General features: G+C 39.6%; 1 protein-coding gene across 2 annotated transcripts; it reads left to right on the top strand.

Moving 5' to 3' along the window:
- Window positions 1-1,812: 1,812 nt before the first annotated feature.
- mtmr7b (myotubularin related protein 7b) lies at window positions 1,813-20,194 on the top strand. Of its 2 annotated transcripts, none has more exons than XM_077571422.1 (14): window positions 1,813-2,322; window positions 3,054-3,179; window positions 4,612-4,774; window positions 7,431-7,588; window positions 9,436-9,564; window positions 9,635-9,769; window positions 9,879-10,011; window positions 10,340-10,449; window positions 10,648-10,773; window positions 10,953-11,002; window positions 11,289-11,489; window positions 12,609-12,743; window positions 16,230-16,356; window positions 18,275-20,194. In XM_077571422.1, exons 1-14 carry the CDS (start codon window positions 2,299-2,301, stop codon window positions 18,638-18,640), a joined length of 1,983 nt encoding a protein of 660 aa, XP_077427548.1. In that variant the 5' UTR covers window positions 1,813-2,298; the 3' UTR covers window positions 18,641-20,194. The 2 variants fall into 2 exon arrangements, with proteins under 2 accessions (XP_077427548.1, XP_077427549.1); XM_077571423.1 differs by having other exon boundaries at window positions 1,815-2,322; window positions 16,230-16,402; window positions 18,275-18,472.
- Window positions 20,195-20,371: the final 177 nt, after the last annotated feature.

Genomic DNA, 20,371 nt, shown 5'->3' on the forward strand with positions numbered 1-20,371 from the left:
TCCACTCAGGAAGGCACGAGTCGAGATTCAAAACCAACCTCTCCATTGTGAGTGAGGCAGACCGTCGTTGCTAATGTGCTGAAAACTGACTAGTAGCTAAACTTTGGAACTACAAAATCACTGCTGGGGAATTCTTTCGCATGTAAAAATAAAACCAATGTTTGTTTATCAAATTACACTTGGCTTGCAATGTGCACGAAGATCTACTTACCAGCAGGTAAATATTTGTGTTTTTTAGCACTGCCATCTAACGGTTGAAGAGTGACATTCACTTAGCACCGCGCGCAATAACCATGCCAGCATAAACTGTCAATGCTTCTAAAATGAAGTATGGATGGCCCAGGTACAGAATTATGGGGGCCCTCCATCCATCTGCAATCCCAGAACAGGCATCACCAAATTCACCACACTTTGGCATACCACTGAGAGTGCACGTGATGTAATGATGATGGCACAAAGACGGCAATTTTTTTTGTTCACTGCAAGTGGATCATTTCAGTTTAGATTTAATTTCATGAATATGAGATGGAATCAAATGGACACTATTTTATTTAAAGGTGCAAAACTATTTTTTGTTTTGTTTATAGTGTTTAGGTGACAAACGGGAGTAAAAATTGCACGTTGTTTGTAGCATCTCATCAAAAGAAAACATTTTTTGATAGTACAAGTGTGTGTGCGGGGGGGCAATAAATGTAGTGTTTTCGTCACTTTTAATACCAAAAAAGGGTTTTGTGGCTCCCAGTGATTTGTTCTCTATGTCAGACGGTCTAAATGACTCTTTGAGTAAGGTTGCCGACACCTGCTCTATACAGTAGTTGCTGCACCTCTGCATAATACCAGCATAATTTTCTCCATTCCCCGGGCTTCTTGTCACACTCCAAGATCTTCTTGAACAATCTTGTCCCAAACATTTTCAATCTGCAAAAATGGCTAAATTAACTATTGATAACCACTGAAAAAAATACACCTTAAACATGTACAGTATATGTACTTGTTATTATTGTATTAGATGGATAATTTCTGAACCACTATAAGCTTGTGGTTTTCTCATATTCTCCGAGAATCATTCTTTGAGCCGAAAACATCAAACTCTTATATAAGACAGAGGAAGGGGATTTCTTCTTCTTCTTCTTCTTGTTATTATTATTATATTATTATTATCATATGTAATCTGCAGTGGTTGAAAAAAGTAACAAGCCTAATTTTAGTTAGTAAGATGTACAAAGTGCATATTTTGATTTTCAAACACTCAAGTCAAGTACAGATAGCCGACCTGAAAAGTCAATTAGAGTAATAAAGTATTTTTGCCTCACTTGCCTCCTTACTTTCCACCACTGTGGTTATATAAATGATTCAACAAAATGAGGTAATGTATGTAATCAGTATTCATAAAAAATGTATATGTTGTTATAAACAGATGATGATGAGTAGTGAATAATAATAATAATATAATTATTATTCACTACATATAAACACCATAACAGTGTTACATAAATTGTTAGTTGTGAACATGTAAGGAATAATCAGCAGTTACATGTTTCCCAAATATGTAAATATTTGGGAAACATGCAACTGCTGATTAAGCAGGCACGATACAGTACCTTGCAACCAATGTGTGTAGAACTTGTTATTGTTAAATATTGATATACACAGTATACAGTATGTACATCATGGCAGTAAACAACCAAAACTGAAAATGTTGATTATATGCCTATATCTTTCCAAAATATGAGAGGCAGTGAGCGAGGGAGATAGATAGATAGATAGATAGATAGATAGATAGATAGATAGATAGATAGATAGATAGATAGATAGATAGATAGATAGATAGATAGATAGATAGATAGATAGATAGAGACAGAGAGAGGGGGGGGGATTTGAACGTTGTGCACTTTGTATGTTACAGCCTAAAGATCAGTCCATTTATTTAGCATTAGTTAACGAGAAGATCTGCCACATAGAATATGGCGGATGCTCTCACGTGTCGTGGCAACGGGTCAACCTGCTCAAGGCGGTTTATCTGTACTTGTCTGTGGCCATAGCAGACAAGCGGACAGATAGGTAAAGCGCTGCAGCAGGGGTGAGCTTCGAGACCGCAAAATGGGTGCTACGACAGGTCTGCTCTCTGTAATTGTATCGAACATATTATAGAAGCGAAAACTATGCCACGTATTTCAGAATATCGTCCGAACAACAGCCACGGGGAATGCAAAGCACTTGACGCAACTCGGAGAATATAACACCACAGACGATAAAAGGAAGACACTGCTGTACGTCCCACCATTTTGGTTGTCAACGATGGAGCACATCCGGACGCCCAAGGTATCGTTGACGTGATATGTAAACATGGTACTGATACTGATTTCCCGGTTTGTTGTTTTCTTGGTCTGGGTTTATTTTAATGCTGTCACCGAAGCACATCCAGTTATACTGTGGTAATGTTTCCCAAGTTGACTCATGTTACCCGTTGGCGGTGACAAGCATCCGAGCAGCATCAGGCGCTATCGCTTCACTGTGGACATTCTACAAACGGCACATTTTTATGCGGTTTTAAGATGGAACTCTTCTTCCGTGTGACCCGAGCAACAGGACTAGATTAATAGTATGAGCAGTCGCCTTCCCTATCCGCACACATTCCAATGGCGTATCCGATAATGGAATGGATTTCGTATGAAAATAATTTACTCATGTACAATGAGATTGTACCACGATCGAGCTTCCTACAATTCATGTAAGCATCTTTTTATTATTCGGCAAAATCCTCATTATGCCCAAATTCCAACAGTCTACGAGCATCTGCCAACAGTGACGCTGCATTGTCCTGTGAAACATCTTCCGTATCATCACATCACATTGTCATAGGGCACCTGTTTTCAAGAATTAAGAAATGATCATTATCTTCATTCATCATCATCTTCATCATTATAAAATGCAAGAATACAAACACCTTTGTGTGTGTGTGTGTGTGTGTGTGTGTGTGTGTGTGTGTGTGTGTGTGTGTGTGTGTGTGTGTGTGTGTGTGTGTGTGCGCGCGCGCGTGCGCGTTTCCTAAGGTGGGAAATGTCCGTCTCTTGGACCGGTCGAAGGGCCAGAGAAAGGCCAGTGTTGGGACCCTCTACCTTTCAGCTACACATTCAATGTTTATTGAGAACAACCCTGAGACACGCAAGGAGACATGGGTAAGTGGGAAGCTGTGTGCTGCTGCTCAATAAATTCAATATAGCTTCATTTAATCCATGACAGATTCAAGGTGAGGTAGATGCTGTATGTACTGATCCCGACTCTTTGGCTCTCAGTCTACTTCTGGCATTCTGGTGGGCCACTAAGTGCAAGTAGGTGCATGCCTTGACTTGTGAACTAGGCACAACAATGTAATTACCCACCTCTCAGCTTTCATCAAGTAGTTTGATTGTTTCTTTCTGTATTAAAGGAGGAATGTGAGATACAAGACAACAATCTTGTCTTTAAAACGATTGCAAGTCAGCAAATACAACTACTTCTTTCCATAACTGTTAACATTTTATGAAAAAAGCTCAAGAACTTCCCCATAAGAAGATGCTGACGTTCTCCTGATGATTTCAAATCACAAGACAAATTACCCAACAGTTCATCATGTGTCTTATGACTTAATAGTCATTTATTTGGGGTTCTTTATGGTGCACTATGGTTGGCATTATTTGTATTGGAAAATTTATATTGCTTTGATGTAAGTCCATCTCTAGTTCCACAAAGTGCATATTAAGACACATAGCATAGCCAGTGGTTTAGAGCAAATATTCTAAAACAAAAGCACTCAGATTCTGGTCCAGGTCTCATGGTCATTGACTACATGAGCATTGAAGTCCCCCAGCTGAACGAGGGAGTCCCAGCGGGAATGCTCTCCAGCACCAGAGCACCCCCTCCTGGACAAAAAGGGAGGGTTCTCTGAGCTTCTCTTAGGTGTTAGTACGGGGCACGTCAAAGAGAGCATTTTGTTTGTTTGTTTTCAAGCAAATTTTAGTGAACATATTTTAGCATTAGCATTGTGCAAGTTGCATCTTTGTGAAATGAACAAAGATAAATGCAACTTATTATTCCTTCCTGTGTCCACAATTTATTGTACTACGCCTACGGATTATAGTTGTGGAAATTGTGTCTTTTTGAATTAAACAAATATATATGCAACTTGACTGTTTCAGTTCAAAGACACAGATTTTTTTTTTCTTATTTTCTTAACTTTATGACCACAATAGTTCCTGGACTGTCATGTCTCTCACATACTGCAAATCCCATGTCCAAATATACAGGGTCCCACTTAGCAGATATCAATTTTATTTTGTTTTGTAGACCCCCAGTATCGATAGCAGTATCGGCCCATGAATCCCTTTGCGGTCAATGGGTCATTCACTATCCCCCCCCACCCCCAAAAAAAAAATACTCTTCTTCCATCCCATACTAGCACCATCAAGATCTACTGCAAAGAAGCAGTTTTACCTCAAAGCATTTCAAAGTCTTGTTAATGCGCCTTTTAGTTATATTATTAGTCATTTTTAATTTATTCTATTCTATTTTATTTTGTTTTTGTCTATTTTTTCTATGGATTGTAATTTTTAAATTTGTCTTGTGTTTCAGATTTTACACAGCATGGTAAGCAGTGTGGAGAAGTTGCCCGCCACACCCAACGGTAGCCAGCTGATCTTGCGTTGCAAAGATTTCAGAATCTTCCAGCTTCTCATGCAACAGGAGAAAGATTGTTTTGATGTCCACACCTCGTTATTGAGATTGTCACGACCAGGTGTGTGTGTTTTGAAGGGCTAACTGTATGTCTTTTATTCTGTATATGTGGAACCTAATTCCATCTTTGACAAATCACCTCACCCAGGTGAATGGCGAAAGAGACCATGTCCCTGACATGGCATCCGTGGGAACTTTAAAAGTCTACAATGTCTTTTTTTTAACACTTGACTTGACAAGCTGTTACCACATAGCCACCCAAGATGACAATAGATGATATTTAGGCTTCTTTCGTGATACATGTATCATAATATAGTTGTAGAAATACAAACTAGGGGTGGGAATGTATGGGTACCTCACGATTCGATTCCGATGCATCACTGCATTGGCTTACATTTTATAGTCCATGTTAAACACTGGTTTACAATAGTGTGTCAAGACACATAAAAAAAAGTGCCAATGGCAGCATTTGCTGTAAAAAAAAAAGAAAAAAGTCCAACTTCTATTAACAATGCATTTACAAAAACATTTAAATGTATTCATCTGATTTAGCGTAACCTGTATTTTAATACCCAGGACCGTCTGGCAACCAGTTCAGGGTGTACCCCGCCTACTGCCCGAAGCCAGCTGGGATAGGCTCTAGCGCCCCCCCGCGACCCTTGTTAGGACTAAGCGGTTAAGAAAATGGATGGATGTATTTTAATACATGAAAGTGCAATATGCAGCAGACAACATGCTATTCGTCTTTTATTTAAACTTTAAAAAATGTTTTTTAATACCTCTGAATCGATTCAGAATCTATTTAATACGATGATTTAAAAAAAAAAAAAAAAAAACTAATTATCCTTCCCACCCTTTATATAATTACAAACCCAATTCCAACTTCCAGTGAAGTGGGGACAATGTGTCACTGTTAAACATAAATAAAAAGAGAATGCAATGATTTGCAAATCATGTTCAAATTGAATACACTACAAAGGCAAGATACTGTTTTTAGCAGATTATTACCATAGAATTTTATGGCTGCAACGCATTCCACAAAAGCTGGGGCAGGGTCATGTTTACCTTTGTGTTACATTACATTACATTACTTCTTTTAAAAACATTTGGGAACTGAGGACACTCATTGTTGAAGCTTTGTAGGTGGAAATCTTTCCCATTTTTGCTTGATGTACAGCTTCAGCTGTTCAACAGTCCGGGGTCTCAGTCGTTGTATTTTACACTTCAAAATGTGCCACGTTTTCAATGGGAGACAGGTCTGGACTGCAGGCAGGCCAGTCTATTACCTACACTCTTTTACTACGAAGCCACACTGTTGTAACACGTGCAGAATGTGGCTTGGCACCTTTTGCTGATATAAGCAGGGGTGTCCATGAAAAAGATGTTGCTTCAATGGCAGCATATGTTTTTCCAAAACATGTATGTACCTGTCAGCATTAATGGTACCTACACAGATGTGTGAGTTAACCATGCCATTGGCACTAACGCAGCCCCATACCACCATCACAGATGCTGGTTTTTGAACTTTGCGTCCATAACAGTCCGGATGTTTCTGTTCCTCTTAGTCCAGAGGATACGACATCCACGAATTTCCAAAACAATTTGAAATGTGGACTCGTCAGACCACTTTTCCACTTTGGATCAGTCCATCTTAGATGAGCTTGGGCCCAGAAAAGCTGGCAGCGTTTCTGGCCTGAGTGTTGATAAATGTCTTTTGCGTTTGTATAGTAGAATTTTAAGTTGCACTTACGGATGTAGCGCCCAACTGTATTTACTGACATCGGTTTTCTGAAGTGATCCTGAGCCCATGTGGTGATATCCTTCACATTGATGTTGTTTTTTATACAGTGCCGCCTGATGGATCAAAGCTCATGGGCATTCAATGTTGGTTTTCGGCCTTGTCGCTTACATGCAGTGATTTTTCCAGATTCTCTGAATCCTTTGATGATATTATGGACAGCAAAGGATGAAATCCCTAAATTCCTTGCAATTGTAAATCGAGGAACATTGTCCTTAAACTGTTTGACCAGTTTCTCACACACTTATTTACAAAGAGGTGAACTTCGCCCCATCTTTGCTTGTGAATGACTGAGCAATTCCGGGAAGCTCCTTTTATACCCAATCATGGTACCCACCTGTTCCCAATTAGCTTGTTCACCTGTGGGATGTTCCAAACAGGTGTTTGATGAGCATTCCTCAACTTTCTCAGTCATTTTTGCCACCTGCCCGAGTTTTTTTGGAATGTGTTGCCGTCATAAAATTATTTTGTTAATAATTATTTGCTTAAAACAATAAAGTTTATCAGTTTGAACTTTAATTATTCTGTTTTTGCAGTGTATTAAATTAAATATAGGTTGAACATAATTTGCAAATTTTTGTATTCTTTTTTTTCTTTTCTTTTTTAAAGGTGTCTCAACTTCATTGGAATTGGGTTTGTAAATGAAAACAAATTAATGTACCGGTACATGTATTTAACTTTGGTCTGCAGACACCAGCCATATATATATATATATATATATTTTTGTAGTTGTAGTAGTAGTAAATTTAGCTTTAAACACTCATGTCATCAACCCGTTGTCTTGCAGGACAGGAAGCCCGCTAACCTGTTTTCTGGGTTTGGTCTTGTGATCTACAGCATATAGTCAATTATTTGACACGATGTTGAAAAAGAAAATACAGCATTTCATACATATTTATTGAATAACTTCTATTTTCAGAAAAGTACAGTGAGCTGTACTGTCTGTCTTTCAATCCCAATATTAACAAGGAGGAGAGGCAAGCGTCATGGAGTTTCATAGACATCATGGCCGACTACAAAAGAATGGGAGTTCCAAATAACCTCTGGGTTGCTTCAGCTGCCAACAGTGAATACAGGGTTAGTTGCTCTGCTTGTGATCCTTTTACCTAACCTTTTCATTTTGATATGATGTATATATATGAATGTATGTGTTCGTCTATGAGTCTATCCGTCTATCTATCCTTCCATCAGGGCTCAGCAATACATTGCTTTAATCGGTATTTGCAGAGGATAGGGACCATGTTGACCCGTGAATAGCAAAAATCCATGTATAACTGAAGTTTTTAAAATATTTTTTTAAACCCCCCAAATTAAAAACAAAACAAAACGCTGATAAACATTCAATATGTGTTTTTTCATGAAAAACTGACATATAATGGGGAAAAGCCCCAAACCATGAACAAAAAAAACTGGGGTACTTGCATGTTGGGGCACTGGCACATTAGAATTCGAATTTTTTGAAAATGGCATAATAAACCTCTATGTATGGATTTATTTATTTATTTTTGCCAGGCCTGATGTTTGAGCAAAATTTCATGAGATGTCATGCATGTTTAGACCAACCAAATTAGCATCATTTTTCTTGGCAAGTAGTGCGAGGCACAGCAACAGCTTTCGGCGAAATAAAAAGTTTAGCTTTTACTTTTCGTCGGGAACATCTTTTGATGAAATACACAGATTTACGTTAGTCGGATAAAATCTGTGGGATGAGTTCTATATAATGTGATCTCTATAGCAGGCCAAAAATGGGGCAACATTTTAAAGTAAATCCAAAATGGCGGAAGTCCTTTTAGGTTTAACATATAGCCCTAAGAGTACAACTGAGACTTATTTGTTAAAAAATTTGTATGGGCATTTGCGTTTTTGAGCCACATGAAGTTACAACTTCAAACTTTTCGCCAGGCCCGATGGGTGTGCAAAATTTGGTAAGTTTTTGCGCAGGTTTAGGTCGTCAAAAATGCGATATATTTTGGAGAAGAAGAAGAATTTCTACATATACAATAGCGACCTTGCAGCGGTAGCTGCTCGGGCAAACCAGGACGGCAAACAAGGAGTATGCGGGGGTCCATTGTATTGGATTTTAATGCCCTCGAATGTGGTTAAGAATGAAACGATTGCTGATAGACTTTACACAGATCTGATCAGCTGGACGGGCTTGGCAGATATTTTGCATTCAATACAAATCTACAGATCAATTAATGATGTTATTTATCTGCGTCACAAAATTACGGAAAACACAATTTTGTTCACTCAAGGGACATTCTGTGCTTTTCATGCTCTGTGCTGCTTGTTAATTATCTAAGGTTTCTCAGCATATACAGTCAGAAGGTTTTTTTCTCAATTTTTTTCCCCAGTATTTTGTAATAATTTTGGGTGGGGTATCAAGTTCCCCTAACACTTTCCATGTATTGAATGTTTAGCAGCATTTTGGGGATATTTTTTAGGGTTAAATTGTTATTTTCCCGCCAATGCATTTCAATTTTGACAATTTGTGGCCGGGCTGGTCCCAATGTCCCACAAATAGCAGGGTCAATTGTACAGTAAATAAAAAAGTTGATTAAACAGATTGGTCCATCTTCTGTTCTGATCAGTGATCTTTTTTTCTTCTTCTTCTTACTTTGTGATCGGCGCCCAAAATCCTCACCATGTAAAACCTAGTTGCTGATCCATTTCTGCCACTGTATCCCCACAAGCAGTAACAGTTTTAACAACAGTGCTACGTCTCTGCTGTTTTAGCTGTCCCTTTTACACTGACTTTTGCTATTACAGCCGTTTCTTTATTCTCCAGTCAGTTTGTACAAAATGGGAAGATGTAACAACCTTGGACTAGTTCCCACATGAGCCAGCTGTATAGAAAGTAGCAACATATATTTTGGAATCAGTGAACAATACAGAATAAAATATTATGTGCCATTTTTTCCCAGATATGTGAAACGTATCCATCCGAGCTATTTATTCCAAAGTCAGCCTCACCTACCGTCATTTTGGGCAGCTCCAGGTTCAGGAGCCGTGGACGATTTCCTGCTCTGTCATACTTTCACCAGGACACACTGGTCAGTTTTTCAGACAAACATAATGAACAAAGTGAGTATAGTTAGATGAGGATGATTCATTGCCATTTAGGCTGCAGTGTGCAGGTGTAGTCAGCCATTGTCAGGCTTCAGTGGGCGTTGTCAGGAGGATGAGGCGATGCTGCAAGCTGTGATGAAATCCAACCCTGGAAGTGCCTACATTTATGTGGTAGATACGAGGCCCAAGGTAACAAACACACTCATCACACAGCGAGGAGAGCTTTAGAGACAAATTGCTTTGTCAATTGAGTTGTACTATTGCCATTGTACAATACTCATTACAAGTGTGTGTCCAGCTGAATGCCATGGCAAACAGAGCTGCTGGTAAAGGCTATGAGAACGAGGACCACTACACCAACATCAAGCTGCACTTTATTGGCATAGAAAACATTCATGTGATGAGGAACAGCCAACAGAAAATAATTGACGGTAAGTAAGACTGTAGCCCCTTTACATACTGTCTTGAAAATGTTTTTTGTTTTCTTTTTCCTTGATTACTGTCCTGTCCATGAAGGATTGATACAGTCAGTGGTTAAGGATGGTCTGGTTATTTACCGGTTTCCGACGTAGTGTCAGAGGCATAGCTGAGGCAGTAAAGTGTGAAGTCCATAAATCCTGGCTCTCTACTGTTACGCCTCTGATTTGCCATTCTAAGCCAGTGTGAAAGCAGCTTTTGCTTGTCAATTAAATAATGCAAAATAATTGATGATGCTGATGACCTTGCCTGTTTGTGAATTTCCTTCTGTCTTCCATGCAGTGGGCGAAATGCGATCTCCATCAATGACTGACTTCCTTTGGGGTCTGGAAAATTCTGGTTGGCTGAAACACATTAAAGCTATTCTCGATGCTGGAGTCTTCATTGCCAGGGTACAACGCTTATTTCTTAAACACTGTAAAGTAACACCTTTGTTGACTTCAGTATATACAGTATGCTAGCTACAGTATATGACAAATGGGTGTTAAAATGACAGTACTGTATATTATCATTAAAAACATAAATCGTATTTAACATAGTAGTTAATGAAGCTGGTAGTTGCTATAGTTTTTGACACGATGTATTTTCAGGCGGTGGCTGATGAAGGCGTCAGTGTGTTGGTCCACTGTTCAGATGGCTGGGATAGGACAGCTCAGGCCTGTTCTGTAGCCAGTGTACTGTTGGATCCATTTTACCGAACCATCAAAGGAATGATGGTAAACACACAGACACACACTATTTATAGCTCTGAGACTTTCATTTAGAATGATGAAGGAGCTCTGATCTACTGGTAGGTGGTGGAAGAATCACCCTTGTAATATGATGTGCTTATACCGGGATGTGGTTGATGTATTTTCTCTCTTATAAATGATTTATGCCTTCTTCTCTCTTGTAGGTGCTGATAGAAAGAGATTGGGTTTCGTTTGGTCACAAGTTCTCCCACAGGTCTGTAACTGGTAAAAGTCGACAGCACATGAACATAAGATCACAAGTTATAATTACTGTTGTGTTTTATTTTATTATTTTCAAATGAAATACTGAAAAGCTATACTGTAATTTAAGTTAACTACTCAATAACTGACAAAAAATATGCAGCTAAATCTGTTGGTTTGTAGTTGTAGTTTTTGTTCTCTCCAGCTTCTCCAAAAAGCCACCCTGAAAAATCATGCATTGACACTTTTTTCCCCCCGTGTACAGATGATTCAGAGAACATTTGTTTTTATTTGTTTAGGTATGCCCACTTGGATGGCGATCCCAAAGAGGTGTCCCCGGTTATTGATCAGTTCTTGGAATGTGTGTGGCAGCTGTCTCAACAGTTTCCATGTGCCTTTGAGTTTAACGAGTGCTTCCTAATTGCTATACACAAACACGTCTACTCCTGCCATTATGGGACCTTCCTGGGCAACTGTCAGAAGGAACGCAAGGATATGAGGTATAAATACAATTCACTCACTCCGGCAAGGTCAAGAACCTTTTGAGCTACGAGAGAGCTTGTTTCAGCAATAATTCAATAACATTGAAAATGTTTCTGTTGATTAACAAGCAGGAATGTGGACATTGAATTGAAATTAGTTATGAACTTGTGTTCTCAATTTTGATATCCATACATGTAACAAGCAAATGTTTTCCTTTATTCAATCATTTTTCTTGCACAGCTTTCCACATAAAATATAAAAGGTAACGTTTCAAACATCTGAGGCCTTTTACAAATTTGTTAGCAAGGACACAAATCATTAGTGTGACTGATGATGCGAACAAAACCAGCCATAAACAGAAACCATCCAACGTTAGTTTTATCATCCCTCGCTGAACTTGATGCCACATGCCTCATAATGCCTAATACTATTTCATTTATGATTCAGTTCTCGCTTTGTAGTAGCTATGAAGCAATGAGACGTCGTCTGACTTTGTCCAACAGGAGGTTAATTTCCGTCCTCTTAAATTGACATCTGAAGGAATTATTACTATGTTTCAAACACACAGAAAACTTAAAGGCTGAACTCAAATCAGTTATCCTACAATCAACGCTATCCTACCAGCCACAGTTTTCCACTGATCTTCAAAATTTCTAGAATTAGGGGGTCAGTGGTCTGCTAGGGTTGTTAACAAACACTGTTCATTAATTTAAAGGTTATTTTCTATCTGAGTTGACTATTTTTTGTCTCTTGATGTAGAAATATGATGTACTTTAAACCAGTGGTCCCCAACCACCAGGTACCAGTGAGGCTGTGGTGGGCTGCACTTTTGGTTTGTTTATTGTCCAAAGCTAAAAATAAATAAATAAAAATATTATGAAAAGTGACCAAATTCTCTCCGTTAGAACTGTCTGTTGGACTCTTGACACATGTCAAGATGCTAATTATCTTCGTTGCATAGTGTAGTGCGAAAATAAGTAAAAAAGAAAGTTGTGGGCTTGTGTGAACTGGCCTGTGGCCCCAAAAAAAAGGTTGGGGACCGCTGCTCTAACTTATTACATTACATACATTCCAAGAGATTGAGCACATTTCATTTGGATTCATGCAAATAACTGCTGCACAATGTTGTGTGTCAGGCTTCATGAGCGGAGTCATTCGGTGTGGCCCCAGATGTGGAAAGACAGGGCAGACTTCACCAATCCACTGTACAAGGCTGAACTGAGTCAATGTCAGGGCGTCCTCAGACCTAACACCACTCCCTACTGTTTCAAGTAAGTCATTGCGGGATGGACTCGCAATGGAGTACCACTGCAAGATATACGTCACCACACTTAATTAATATTCATGAGTCTAGCAAGGGGGTCAAACTCGACCAGCCAGTCATGCTAGACCATAGATGTCAAACTCCGGTCCTGGAGGGCCGCAGTCCTGCAAGTTTGGGATGTTTCCGTTCTCCAACACAGCTGATATATGATCAGCTCATCAGCAATCTCTGCATAAGCCTGATAACGATCCTGCTGATTGGAATCAGCTTGTGTTGGAAGAGGAAAACCTCCAAAATCTGAAGGACTGCGGCCCTCCAGGACCGGAGTTTGACTTTTATGTGCTAGACGCATGTAAACAGTCTACTAGATGTCTACTGTGCTAAATCTACTAATTATGTTCGAGAATGATATCCCTGGTACCAAATTCACTGGTAAATGTTCAATTAAGGAGATGGCTTGAGTGTTCGATGGCTGAAATAGACAGGGAAAAGAGCCGACCTAATCCAGAGATAAAGTTTTTTTTCTCCCCCTCAAAACTTCGTCCTACACAATTGACACTGACATTCTTCAGTTTCAACAAGCTAGCCTTCCTTTAGCACAGTGGTGCCCAAGTCCGCTCCTCGAGAGCCTGTATACAGCCTATTTTCCATGTTTCCCTTCTGCAGTGCAGCTGAATCTAATGATCAGCTAATCAGCAAGCTTTGCAGAAACCTGATAACGATCCTGATCATGAATCAGGTGTGTTAGTGGAGTGGAGGGTGTGGTAGGCGGTTGCGCCTCCTGCCCCAGCCCAGTTGGGAGGGGCCCCGCTGGTCTCTCCTCTTAACTCACTGCACTAGTTTTGCACAATAAACTTTGTTAATAGACACATGTGGTCCAGTGGGGTGCCTGGCGGACCTGCCGTGCCCCATTCTGCTGCGTAGGGCGCGGGGCGCGGGCCGTGTTGGGGCGCTCCTGGGTTTGCCCTCCGGCCGGTGGCCTCTGCGGGGCCCGGGTTTTGTGCCTTGGCGCTGGCGTGGCCTGGGGGGCCCTGGGAGGTTGTGCTTACTCTGTCCTGGCCGGGGTCGACGGCTCCCCTCTTTTTTCATGCATGCCAGATCCATCACACCAGCATCTACCAAAATTCAAACACAATCTGCTTCTTCCTCTGGTCGTTGAATCGGTGGAGGCTGATGTCTGTGGTTCTCACTCTGCTTCATCTATCCTTCCTTCCTTTCCTCAGTCTTTCATTTGGTCTCTTGCGGTCTCCCTAATTTGTTGGAATTTAGATGTTTCTGGGGTTGGTGAAAGATTCTGTTTGGTAACCCGGTGGGTAGTAGGCGATGTCTGGTCAGTCCTGGATTTCACTTTCCTTTCTTTTCTTTGATCCTTCCTCGGGTCTCCTGACAACCTCACGACTAGCTGGATTCTGAGGTATTCGGTTTAGGTGAACGGTATGGGATTTTTAATAGGTTTTAGGCGAATTAATGACACACATGCACACACACACCCGCACATACTCACGCACATACAAAAAAAGAAAAAAAGAAGAAGAAAAGCGAGAGAGAGCAATGATGATGTCAAATCGGCAAGATTACCGAATTAACAATACTGAGCTTTCTCTTGAACAAAAAAAAAAAAAAGGTGTGTTAGTGGAGAGAAACATGGAAAACAGGCTGGATAGGAGCTCTCAAGGACCGAAATTGGGCACCCCTGCTTTAGCACCATATGCCCTGTCTGTCATATCTGGTTCTCTTACGTCTTTGACAGTTGTTGGGGGGTACATTTTAATTGCTTTTTTGTGTGTGTAGCGATCGCAATTCTACTCAAATTCCGAACATTAGCATTTGTGACAAACGCCTAAAAATAAAATAAAGACAATCGCTTACCTATTCGAGACGGCGGTGGCCGACAAGGACAGGATTGTCATCGTAGGAACATGCATACATGGCCCCCAACAAAATGTTTACTACATATGAAGGTGAAATGCTCACTTCGCTGGCATTAAACAGCTCTTTTAGATGTCCGCACAAGTTGATCCCCATTCACATTTATCCCTCTGAAGTTTTGGCTTCGGGAAATGAATAAAAAATACATCCTTCATATGTGGACGATTATAGTGTCTGGAGTCGTTCCAGAACAGCTGTGTTTACTCTGCATGTTTTTTTCCGGAGATAAACGAGAACAAAACATGCACTACTAACAAAGGCCATCAATGAGCCAGCTTCATTTTTGACCTCCTTCCGGTTCAAGCTGCTGAAGTCACATGACATTGCGGTCTAAAAATAGCATTCGCGCTGTACCCCATTCAATAGAAGTGAAACAATAACTTGACTAGTAATTGTTCAGTATTACACATTAATTTTATGGAGTTCATTGATACAAGCAAGATATCATTCATTTTCCTTTACCCCCAAAATATACTTTGGATTTTCAAAAATATTTTTTTAAAAGTTGTATTTATTAAAATTCCATTTGCACTTGTTTTGTGGAAAACACTACTTCACCTTTATATTTTTATGCAGGATCGTGAGTGGTCGGCGGCAACAATGAATACACAGAGACTTGATATGCTTGGCTAGAATAACCGTATCTTTTATTCCCCGCAAACAGCAATCAACATTTATACTGTGCTAGGATAATCGTACGTTTTATCCCCCGCAAACAGTAATCAACACCTGCGCTATGCTAGAATGATTATCCCTTTCATTCCCCGCAAACAGCAACAGTCACAACTCGATTTGCTAGAATTTACCTTTTATTCCCCGGAAACAGAAATACTCACAACTTGCTTTGCTAGAATTATTGTACCTTTTATTCCCCGCAAACAGCAATAATCACAACTTGCTTTGCTAGAATTATTGTACCTTTTATTCCCCGCAAACAGCAATCAATATACTACAACGTTAAGCAGCATAATATGATGATCATCAGCGCTTACCTTGACACTAGACCGGAGAGCCTACGGTCCGGGTAGAACGAGCTGCAAAACGGCTGGGCAATCGTACGTGTTCCGCAGCTGACTCTGTCGGGACCGCGTGCCGCTCCGTCTTTTATTCATTAGCGTGGGAAACCGGGCTAGCAAAGCCCTTTCTCAGACACTTTCGAAAACATGTTTTGCAAAGCAGGGAAGGCTGTAGTATAAACAAGGAAGAGTTCCCAGGCTGATCCCGCCCTTTATTTACAAATTGTTGGGCACCTGGATTTGTACAACAGTTCAGGACAACAACATATCCTTATATAAGAGGTTTCATGAGGACATATCAAACCATGTTTTTTTTCCCTTCAGTACTTCATGTGGTATATTTTTGTTTTGCACAGCACACTTGAACCAAATCAAAGGCATGTAAGAGATGTCACAGTGTGCCTTGCTTAAGGGCACCTTCCAGTAGCACTTCACAACAAGTTTCCAATTTTGTCCACAACAGGATTTGAAAGTGTGCCCTCTGGCTCCGTAACAATGAACTACTGCTCCCCATACTACTTTCTACTTGTCCTTTTTTTTTTTTTTAGAATGTGGAAGGGACTCTATAACCACGTGGAGCGGTCGACGCCTCCTTGCCAGTCACCTGCAGACTTCCTGTCTGCAATGAGAGAGGAGTCCCAGCAGCTGGAGGAGGAACTGACCAATCACCAGGAGGTACCATCAGGAGGAAACGCTCACCACCACCCGGGCTCCAGACAAGGCATACAACACACAGAACACTCATGATACCACTACAAATCTCCCTTCTCTACTTCTGTTATATGTTTGCAAGTATGTCGTAACTTCCATTAGGGCTGTGCAATTAATCGAAATGGGCTCTTTGCACAAATCCGCAACTTCCTGACCTTAATACCAATCCATCATTTCCTGTCTTTCATGAGTGGACAATCTGATTAATCCAGGTGTGCCTGACCTCGGTGACCACGATGACAATGGCCAGACACACCTGGATTAATCAGATTGTCCACTCATGAAAGACAGAAAATGATGGATTGTTATTGAGTTATATTCGAACTGTGCAAAGAGCCCATTTAATTACAATTTCAATTATTACACTCCACAATTACAAAATCAGCATAATCGTGTGTGTGTGTGTGTGTGTGTGTGTGTGTGTGTGTGTGTATATATATATATATATATATATTTATTTTTTTTGAAAACAACTAATTTAACACTAGATCTCCCAAAGCAGTCATTTTGAGGGTTCTCAAAATTGGATTTGTTGTTACTCTGTTTACATAGATCAACGTTGTTCCTGGCCTTTTGACTTTTCCTCTCTCTGTATCTTTATCATTACTGCCCTGCCATTTTATTGTATTAAAAATAAAAAGATATTTAGGAGTAATTACTACTTTAGCTCCACGACCGTCAATTTGACTGCTCTATTAATTTCACTGTAAATATTTCGCATTGCTTAGCCTGAGACCCGCGGGGTTGCGCCGCTGGGCTTCTGTAGCAACTACCATTCAACGCGGAGGCATTTGGCTAGGTCACCAATTTGAATTAAAAAAAAAAACTATACTAGAAATAAGACTTTACACAGTTACATTCTGAGAAGCTGAGAGAGAGTCTGACGAATCACGATGAGTGGTTGCTGGATCGCTCTGTAGTTTTAGACAGCAAGTCCAAGCAAGACCAGCCCACCTCCGCTAAAAGGGAGCCGTGAACCGCTCCACTGGAAGTGGCGACGCAGCTCAAGGTAGAGTAAAAGCTTATTGTAAAAAGATAGGCTGTTAGATGTGATGGAGTCATGACGTTTTGGGCAGTAAAAGCCGTCCAATACAAATTAATAAACCCATTTTCCGCAGAAAAGCAAGAGAGGGGCTTTATTAGTTACTCAAAACAGCGAGTAAAAACCTTATTAGGCGATTACGTGAGAGCGGGAGCATAAGCCGTCAAAATTACTGCTCTGGGAGATCTAGTTGTTTTAGAATTCTAGTAGTGCTAGTGTTAATAAAATTTAGTTTCATCCAAAAGGAACTTGCATGATTATAGTGTTTCAAAATGTTTTATTTGTCTTTATATATATATATTTTTTTTACCAAAATAAAAATAAATGATCGTCCTATTGCACAGTGTACATGCTGCACTCCAACTTCAAGTTTTTGCCAACATAAATAAATAGATAAATATATATTAGTATAAATTCTGTTTGGTCCAAAAATAACTTAATAACAAGAACATAATTATAGTGTTTCCATCTTTTTTTTTAATTGGTCTTAATATTTTTAAATGCTTAAACATTTTTTCGTTTTGAACCCAAAAATAAATAATTGTTTGAATAATCGTGATTTCTATTATTGTTTTTATTATTATTAACTTCAATAAGTTCTATCAAACTGCATCACTCAGTTACTCAAATGACTATTTGTGTGCTGTTGAGCATTTCGAAATGCAAACCACAGCAACGATATTGGCACTTAAATAGCAAGTGATCAATCAGTCAATGTTCTGCCAAAGCTTTACACATTTCCCAACTTTGTTTCACAAAAGTAAAGAAATGTGTCTTAGTAATTTCCCTGAAGAATCCGTGGTAAATAAAGAGGACTTGTCACTTCTCTTTCTTATGCAGAGGATATCTGCGCTAACAGGGAAGCCAATAATGTGGAAGAAAGTAGTGGTTAAAAGGAGGACTCGGTGCATCCAGCAGAGACACTGTGGGCCGGACCCACCCATCACACACACAATCCCAGTCACCAGCCCCGCACAGGACCCCAGGACCTTTGGACCAGCCAGTCAAATCGCTATGGTCAAGGACCCCGCTCTTGCCCTGCCTCTCGGCCAGCCCGTCCAGCTCAAACACGTCACCGCCGATGACATCTCCTTCTCCAGTGACCTTCTGGAGTCTGGCGTGGCTGACCTCAGCAGCCGGTCATCCAGCGCTGGGGAGGAGAGCAAGGACCCAGAGACAGACCAATTAGCCTTCTCTATTGCCTGACTCGAAACTTTCAAAAATAATTGGAGAGGAAGACCGCAAAATATAGCTGTTAGCATTGTTTTATTTTAAGTTACCAACCCCCACCCTTTTGACAAAGGTAATTTTTATGTTATTTAAGATGAGAAAACCTTTTTTAAATTATTATTTAAACAAAACTTGAGCTAATTTGCTGTCATTTGTACTTTTAAGAAATGCACTTTTAATACGGCGCTGTTATACATTTCATGCAAGCTGACTGAAATATTGCTCGATACGAACCTCACGAGAGCTTTTTACATTACAATCAGGAAGTGGCTGCTGCATTAACAGGTTCATTCATTATTATTATTTTTGTCACAAAAACACTTATTTCTGTAAATCATGTAACTTCATAAGATAGACCGTCCTGTTTTGGGAAATACGTCTGAAGCAGTTGGTGCAGAGACATCTAGGTTGGTTATCATAGTAAATATCTAAGTGACTCAGCAAGAGAAGAAATTCATGTCAAACATTTTGTTGACATTGGGCCAAAACCTTGTACCTCCTAAAAAGTCACTTTACAGGCAGGAGGCCCCCAAAAATTGCATATTTGTTCAACCATCAATGTTGCCATTTCCAAAACGTTTTGGTCAATATTTTGTAAAAATAATACCCACACATGTGGACTTACCAATAATACAGTTTTTTGAAGAAAAAAATAAATAAACTTGAAATTGTGACTTATGAGGCTTCAGCCTGACGCCAGCAACCTGGCATGTAGTGATAACGTTGGAAAAGCAGTGTGCAGGCCTGTTTGGTTTTCATAGAGAAACCATGCCTTGTATTACAACTTGAATTTGAAGGGATTGATGGACTTGTAAGACAAAGTGTTATAGTCTGAATGCAGACAAACACTTTGATACAATCTTAAGAACAAAATGTGAACATTGTTTACATCACTTAATCATAACCTACTGTATGTTTTTCTTGTCTCATTTTGTGCAATATAATTTATTCATTGATTGTGTACTGAATAACATTCTTTTGATTGTACTGATATTTACCAGTTGAGCGCATTAAGGTGTTGCTGTGAAGAGTATTTTGAACTTTAGCATGTCTTCTGTTGTGTCCCCCCCATATTTGAATTTAGAAATGCAGTTGTGTCAACCTGTTCTCTGCACTGTTAATGGTTGGTGTGCATTTAGTGTACAAGTCAAGCATTTTAAGACTGGACCCTTTAATGTAGGTTTTTGACTGATTAGGGACACCTATAGTTTGGCTCCAGATGAGCATGCTGCTTCACTGCAGGTGGGTAGGCTGTTTAAAAAGCATTGCGGAGTTCCCCAAACAAAGTTAAGTCAATGCATCACCTAGCTGGTATAATGGGAGGACCAACTTTCTAGCAGTCTTTGTATCTGTGTAAAACCAGAAGAGGCTATATACAGGCACACAATTGTCAGTTAAGCCCATTTAAATAATTTCAGAACAATACTGTCAACATATGCTTAAAAAATAGCTGAGTAAATGCTTGATGTTAGGGATGTAACGATAATAGAAATATTGTGATATTAAAAAAATATCTTGTTAAAAAGGTGAGGTTACATTCCATTTGTTTTAGCACCCACTGGTGGTTAGTTTATTAATGCAGTTTAATAAATGATTTATTACTCCCATAATTAGTCATACCAGCAATTTTTTAAATTTATTGTTTGTTGGTACATCATCAAAAACACATATATAAATAAATACATATATATAAATAAATATATATAC

This window comes from Vanacampus margaritifer, chromosome 7 (genome assembly GCF_051991255.1).
Source record: "Vanacampus margaritifer isolate UIUO_Vmar chromosome 7, RoL_Vmar_1.0, whole genome shotgun sequence".
Taxonomy (NCBI): Eukaryota; Metazoa; Chordata; class Actinopteri; order Syngnathiformes; family Syngnathidae; genus Vanacampus; species Vanacampus margaritifer.

Coding starts and splice junctions, on each gene's coding strand:
- mtmr7b (XM_077571422.1), top strand. CDS start 2,299: ATGGAGCACATCCGGACGCCCAAG. Junction 2,323..3,053: donor AGCACATCCGGACGCCCAAG/GTATCGTTGACG, acceptor GCGTTTCCTAAG/GTGGGAAATGTCCGTCTCTT. Junction 11,490..12,608: donor AAGGAACGCAAGGATATGAG/GTATAAATACAA, acceptor GTTGTGTGTCAG/GCTTCATGAGCGGAGTCATT.